The 7,797-nt window shown below is 39.2% G+C and overlaps 1 protein-coding gene across 1 annotated transcript in view; it reads right to left on the reverse strand.

The window, feature by feature from the left end:
- c1ql4b (complement component 1, q subcomponent-like 4b) overlaps nt 1-7,797 on the reverse strand; it is a 31,443-nt gene extending 23,646 nt beyond the window's left edge. Inside the window, exons 1-2 of the mRNA XM_004068504.5 lie at nt 7,306-7,797; nt 5,612-6,711 (exon numbers count right to left, since the gene is read on the reverse strand). Coding sequence (XP_004068552.1) covers nt 5,612-6,151 — 540 coding nt within the window. The 5' untranslated portion in view covers nt 6,152-6,711; nt 7,306-7,797. The remainder of the gene's footprint in view (nt 1-5,611; nt 6,712-7,305) is intronic.

Below are 7,797 nucleotides of genomic sequence, written 5' to 3' on the forward strand. Positions count from 1 at the left end.
AAAAAGATTACATGAACTCAGTTTCCTGTCGGTGCATCTCTGCTGTAAACTTGCAAGTTAGTTGGATGTTTCATCAGCAAGTTTTTGAGATAGAAGATAACTTGACATATACTTTTGCAGCACACTTTTCCTATTCCCTTCTTCTCCGAAGAGCCTTTATCCATGAAGTGAGTCCCCATCCATCCCTCTCCATGTCAGCGCTCTTGTCTGTGTCCTGCCTGTCTCTGCAGTAATCTCTCCCCAGGATACGTCTTGTTCTCGGCTCCCTTTGACAAGACATTGATTAGCAACATGGATATGTCTGAAAATTGTTGTGGAACTACACACCCATGTACACACACCTACTCACACTCTGAAACCAGAAACAGAAAGTGAAATGCCAAAGAGTCCTGAGCTTCATAGTAACGTAACTTCACAGTAGTACTATGTAAAATTTGCAATCAGGCAAACAAAAACAAAGCTGTGTGAATGTTGGTATTTTCAGATGCTAAAATGAAATCTTGATTAACTGAATAAAAAGTAAAATTCTCCTGTTTATTGTAATTTGAAGCAAAAAAGTTGTTTATTGATATGCAGAATAAATTGGGATGCATGATGATAGATTCTTGCCAACATGTGATACACTGATTATTTCAAATCCTTGTTCAGCGACGCTGAAAAACCTGATTCCTTTGTTAAAGTTACAGCAATTTTTGGTTAAAAATAATTTTTCGTTACAGTTAATTGTTGTTTTATCCCTCCACATCACTGCTCCTTTGTAAAAATCACAAATAGCACATTTTATCTGGTTCTGGGAATTCAAATTAACTAAAAATCACAGATGTAAGAAATTTGATTGCAAATGTTCTGATATAATCAAAGTTGTAATATTTTGGCCAGACTTTTTGGCAGACATTTTTATACTATCAGCCTTTGTTTAAACACTTTTCTGTTTTTATTTATGATCTCAGGAATAAGTACATTTGTACGATAGAGTTTTAGGGCCACCAAAACAACAAAAAAAGTAAATTACGAGAACAAAAGTCGTAAATTTGCGAGAAAAAAGACTCAAAGTCTTATTTTTCCCGTTTTTTTCTCGTAAATTAAAGTGGATGTGAGCATAAAGCGCAGCAGCAAGTGAACACCACGCAGCAGCAGAGCAGACCAACTTAACTTAGTTGGACGGGTGAGCTGAATGTTTTTTGATAATGTTTCAAATGTTTGGAAGCTCATTTGTTTAATTTACATTTTATGAATGTTTTATTTATTGATGGGTGGCTTGCAGGATCTCTGCAGCCGTTGATGAAGACGTTGGTATCCCTGCACCTGTCCACCTTAATCCTTTCTTGCTCCATGAAAGACAAGATCTCTAAGTCTGTGTGACGCTTCCGTCTGAGGAGGAGCACTTTTTTGGCATTTTCAACATTCTAATGCTAATATAACAGACTATTTTCATTCATCTTTGTTGTTTTATGTTGAAACGAGACGTTTCATCTGGAGGAGGGACCGTATGTAACAATGATTTCGTACCCCATTGGTGTTTCTTCTGCGCATGAGAGGCTCATGACATAATGAGACGAATGGACTTCTGGGTATGTGAATGAAAAAGAAAGCCGTCCTATTCACCCAAACGTGTCTCTGAGCTCCTCATCCCCGGCAAATTTGGCTAAACTATCAATTATTTGATTTTGACTACGGCACAGTGGTTAGCGCTCTTGCCTCACAGCAGGAAGGCCCCAGATTTAAGTCCAGGCTGGGGGACCTAAAACAGAACATCAATGGGGGACCTTTCTGTGTCGAGTTTGCATGTTCTCCCCGTGCATGCATGGATTTTCTCCAGGGACTTTGGCTTCCTCCCACTGTCCAAAAACATGCTTCATAGATTCATTGGTTACTCTAAATTGTCCCTATTGTTAATGTGAGAGTGCATAAGTGTGTGATTTGTGACCCTGCAACAGACTGGCGACCTGTCCAGGTTGTATAGGCTCCAGCAGCCCCGTGAACCCGAAAGGGACAAAACGGGTTAGAAGATGAATTAATGAATGGTTTTGAGTCGCCAAAAGGTTCAGAAATTCTTTGTTTTTGAAACCTATCTGGAAATAAAACTTCACAACATCTTTCATCTTCAATCAAGGCTCCGATAAACAAATTTGGTGTTTTTCTTGTTAATTCACAACTTTTTTCTCGTAAATTTACGACTTTAAATCGCGTACATTTTTTTTGTTTTAAAGACTTTATTCTCGTAATTTAACAGTTATTACTTTTTTCTCGTAAATCTACCACTTAAAAGTCATAATTGAAAAAAAAAATAGTTTGTAAACTGGCCCTAAAACTCTGTTGTACATTTGTCAGTGCAGTTTCATAAGTTGATATTTGACAACCTGTAAATTGATCGTTCCATGTGAAGGAGCTTTACTCTTCTTCCACAGAAGCGGCAAGTAAAATGAACCTGTGAAGGCCAAGATCAGCTCTGAATTGGGTTAAATAATTCATTTGATGGAAGAGATAATTAATGGGGAAGGAGTCAGTAGACAGTGTGGATAGGAAAAGTGTAAATTGTGTTTGTGTGTGTGTGTGTGTGTGTGAGTGTGTGTGTGCGTGCACGTGTGTAAAGAAGGGCACAGGTGAAGGGGAGAGGATCTCATCTAAAGCCTATGAAAGATTTAGCAGCATGGAAGACAGGAATGACAATGTCAGTGAAGGCATGCTAAAAAACCAAGACCCCCAATTATATCTGGCATTTAACAGTCTGTTCTCTTTGCACTGCACTTCATGCACATCCTGTCAAATCAATAAAACGGGGAATAACTATATTTATAGACTTGATCGCTCACTAGATTCAGATATATTATTTTTGGAAGCCTTTAGCAAAGATAAAAAATTGTAATAATTAACATTAAACTTGACATGCTAATCATTTTCAGCCAAAGTCACTTCAAAGATAAAGAAAGTGGACAAAATAACAAATATATTTTCATTTTTTACCTATATATTTTTCATCTTTAAAACTGTCTTATTCATGGGCCTCTACTTGCAGATTAATATTTTTCGTAGGTAATTTGGCAGATTTTGCATCTCTTTTTTTTTTTTCAATAGCAACCAGAACTGTTGTTTAAGTCAAAATGTCAGGCCTGCTTTTTAATGGATGCAACATCTTTGGTCAAGCACAGGCTGTTGGATGTTATTGCACAAATGAAGACTATTTTTCACAGATTCAACATCCGCTGAACTTGCCTCTGCTTACTTCCTCACTTCTGAAGTTTTCATGTTAGTACTGCATCATCTCCTGAGTTTGTGGTCATGCGTTGATTAGTATGGATCCAGAATCCTCACGGGATCATAATTTTCTTTCTCTCCACCAACATTTGGAGGATTTCCCTGCATGATTTGGGAATTTTAAACCCAAAGATGCTCTAGCTCATGATTGTTGTCTTCATCTGACACCTTGCTGCAAGTGTTTAACAGTCTTAGGGTGATCTTGTAACTTAGTATTAATTTAGCAATGCTGAAGGGACCTTTTCTAAAGACCTTAATGTGTACAGTCTTCGGGTGCTCGGACATCATCATCTTTAATATCTTCTCTTATCCTCTTTTCATCTATTGTAAAAGCATTCCCGATAGTATTTTAATTATGATTACGCCATTTTTATCCAAAATCTAAAATCAGCGCCGCTTTCTTGGACAAAGTTTCTGCAGAGCAGTAGGAGTTCATCAGAAATTTACCTCTGAGTTGTGACTGTTGACAATAAGCCGGCCTAATTTCCCATCATCCCTCTGTTTACACTCTCTCCCGCTAGCTTACAGCCCCTCACACCCCCTCCTAACATAAATGGTGCAACAAAAATGATGAGCAATATCAGATCTATCCAGCCGTACAGTTTTGATCCAGATTCCAGCTCAGACGAGGAAAACAAAGGCGTACATGGATCTATTTCTGACAGTGGAGGCATCAGAATGGAGTAAATCAGGAAGCTTGAAGCTAACTACACGTTTTTTTAATTGGCAATTACCCATTTTTGGGGGCTCCAACAGCAGAAAAACAGTTTTGACATGGCAGACAATCAGTCTGGCAAATTCACATAAAAGGACAATTGAAACTTTACTACGATTTCATCTTTTGCTGACATTAGCTGCCAAATTCACCTGCACAGATCATCTTTTTTTTTTAAATTTAGGCCTATTTATTTCTGTAAAGGGATATTAAATATTACAGTTACATAAGTACTTTTCTATATTCTGTATCCTAAACTCCTACAAATGTATCTTCATACACCTCAAGAGAAAATAAATCTCATGTGAAATACAAATGTCTTGTTCAGAAGTGCTTTGTTTTTAAACTTGCTCTGTTGTTGTCTATGAGTAAATGATGCTCTTTGAGGTTTTCCACTTCATGTTTTGTGTTCCTTAATGTGTGGGAAATAAAAGAAACATTTTTATTGATCGTTTATTTCTTTTCAGTAACTATTTATTTTATGGGCTTGAAGTTTGCTTTAATTTTGGTTATTTTTGGTTCTTAGCTTTAGGATGGGATTCTGTAATTATGGAGCCTTCCCAGTCATTTTCCATGCTTCACTGCCCACACTTTTGGCATTAATTTTGTTTTCTGAATGTTAAATTATTTTTAAATTATAAGCAAAAAAGGATGAACAAGAAAAGAGAATTAGTTTGTAGTAAAGATGCTTGAGTTCCATCTCTGAAGCCACGTTCACCTTCTTGGAGCATTGGCAAACTGATGTCAGTGTTTAGACAAAGTGTGTAATGTCTCCTCCACACAACCAACCTGGATCTTTAAAGTATTCTACAGAAGTTCACAATAAACAGGCTGACAATGACACAACCTGATGGTGTAACCAAACCGGTACAGCTTTGGAGATACGTGAAACGCAGAATCTGCAGCATTTGGGATTTCTACTGTGCAAACTCTGAAATAAAATCCCTTTTTGCCTTTTAAGCTCTTAGCAGCACGTCTATTAAAAATATCTCAAGATGTGGAATTAGTGAAGTATATAATTGGAGGAGCAAGCACAGTGGTGGTCTGCGCAAGTCACTTTGCTATCTGCTCACGCACTTTGAAAATTATGTGTAAAGAAACTGTGCCTTCAACCAAACCTCAGTAACAAAGCAAAGCATGTGTTTTTCTACTTGGTAGTCTCTGGCAATCCCCAGGACATCACTCGTCTGTCAGAATCAGAGCTCCTCAGCTGACTGAAGCCTTAGTTCTTCAAGCTTGTCACTGTTCTCCAGATGGAAGAGGCTTTTTTTGTCAGTTTAGCGTGTTTGTTTATTACTGGTAAAGTCAGAGTCCCTCAGAAGACGATAGCCAGCTGTTGCATTTTGGCTTTGTTCCACAGAGACAAGGACGGTTGTTATCCTCTGAATCGCTTGACTGTTTCTGTCTTTCTCCAGCTTAGTTTGCATAGAAAAGAAATAAAGACTATGGAATTCCTTTTTTCATTTAAAGTTTGTCTCCCCTCATTATTCTGCCTTTATTTTTTAATGTTGCAAAACCAATCAGTATTGTTTTCTTTGCACCAAAAATGTTGATCTGGTTAATTCTTCTGTTATTCAATGTCAGGAAGGAGGCATTCATTGCCGATCGGTCTACAACACAGAACACAATGTTCACACTCACCTGACCGTTCTTCTTCAGGTCTGCCCACATGCTCGTCCCATCACCCCCTCTCATCAGAACATGGTAGGTGAAATAGTAGATACCCGGCAGAGGACAAGTGAACTTGCCTGTACTTGGCTCGTAATAGTTCCCTACGTTGGTCACCACATCGTCAAACTTCAGAATCTCGTTTCCTTCATGCTGCTTCCGGAGGCCAGCGTAAAAAGCTATTTTAGGAGTGTAATGAGAGGATCCATAGCCACCTGGTCCAGGCCCTGGTGGACCAGGAGGCCCAGGCTTACCTGGTTCTCCTGGAGGCCCTTTAGGACCTGGAGGACCAGGAAGTCCAGGACTCCCCCTGAACCCCTGTTTGACTCTGCGATTTGAGAGCTCAGGGGGTTGGGGCGAGACCGCTGTCAGCTCTCCCTGAGAAGGGGTGAAGGTGTCACACACCATCTTGCAGCTCCCAAGCATTTCATAATGGGTGCCACCACCTCCGGACCCTCCCCCTTTCGTTGTGTGGACTAAAAGGGGGATGGCCACGAGTAGAACCAGGACCATGGCCACACCAACTCCAGCCCCGATGACTCGCTTCTTGCGGCTGAGTCTTGAGGTAGCCAGCGTGAGGAAGTCCTCCTCCCCCTTAGCTGGAATAGTTGTGCCAGCCAGGCTGACCTCTGGACAGAAAATAATTTCAGTGAAAAAAAGAGGAAAATGTGGGATTTTTTGAGCAAACGTAAGGGCTTTAGTCTGTTTTTAAGGCCTCAGACTTTTTCAAATAGCAGAATTCTGTTAAAAGCCAACAAATATTTTTTTTCCCATTTCTTGGCGCTCAACAGATGTGTGCATCCGTTTTGCTCCTCACTCTCTTCCAGCTGAGAGTCTGACAACTTGAACCTAAGCTAAAGAAAAAATATCTAACTAGACAAATTTGACAGGTATTTGGGTGGAAAAATATCTTTGAAAATGTTGGTTTTCTCTTTCTGATCCAGCTCGGCGGTTGTAGAAGCTCCAGTGAATATCCGTTAGCTGCTCAGGCAGAGACTTGTCAGGTGGGGTCTACAGTATTCCCGCTGGGGTTCATCTCACCCACCACATACAAGGAAGGGCACTTTACTCCTCTGTCCAGGATGGAGAAAAAAAAAGAGCAAGGAAAAGACTAAATCTTTGGGGTTTTTTCTCAAGTTAGTGAAAGGTTTACAATTTATTTTAATAATATAAAAATGATTCTGCATTTAAACCAAACATTTCTTCATGATAAAAGGAGATTTATAAAATAAATGTAACCGTAAAGTACGTAGATTTAAAGGAAGCCCATCAGTTCCATCAAATACATTGAATATGTCTCAGTTCGCAAGTAAATGTTTGCTATACACAGCATATAATCACTATAAAAATAAAAAACAATAATATAAAAAACTTTTATTCTAAGAAACGTTACATATTTTAATGCACAATTTAATGTGATATTATCAAACTAGACATCCACATGGTAATAGCAATTGCATACAACATTTGTAGTGATAGATTATTGCCTAAATGTAACAGAGAACATTATAGAAGATAAAAATTTAATTAACTGTAATTTTTGGACATTTAGATTTTTAATTAAAATAATAGAAATGTTGATTTAAGGAGGAAGAAAAATCAATTATACCATAAAAAATAATAGAATAAAATAAGGAATTTTTTTAATCCTTTTTTCTTTTTCTTACCAGGACTTTTTTAGGATTATTTCTTTTTTATCTGCCACTCTTTCCGTGTCGTTCGGGCTCGGAGGAAACCGCCGCAGCTGGTCCACGCGCTGACGCGCCTTCACGTGCGCACCGGGAGAAGTTGCGTTTCGGTCCAAATTCAGACCGACTGAATCAGAATCAGTTTGACCGGCCGCATGAAACTTCCCACAGCAGGTCCAGGACTCCTTCGTGCTGGTCAGACCTCTCCGAGCAGAAAAAACAAAAGCCGAGAAATCGCCGATATGTAAATAAACATCAATTAGGTCTGTTTATTAATCATCGCGAGAGTAAAACATGCACATAAATCCGTGGAGTTCTGATCGTTCGGTAAGCTGAAACGCGGCGCACAGACACTTTATTTGCGGAGCAACAGTTCAGTCACTTGTTGTATTTTCTGTTCTCCTTCCCTCTCCGCAGCATCAGCCTCCTCCCGCCTCCTCCTCCATCCAGCCATCCCTCACACGCGCGGAC

This window comes from Oryzias latipes, chromosome 5 (genome assembly GCF_053564925.1).
Source record: "Oryzias latipes strain Hd-rR chromosome 5, Olatipes_Hd-rR_3.1".
Classification (NCBI taxonomy): Eukaryota; Metazoa; Chordata; class Actinopteri; order Beloniformes; family Adrianichthyidae; genus Oryzias; species Oryzias latipes.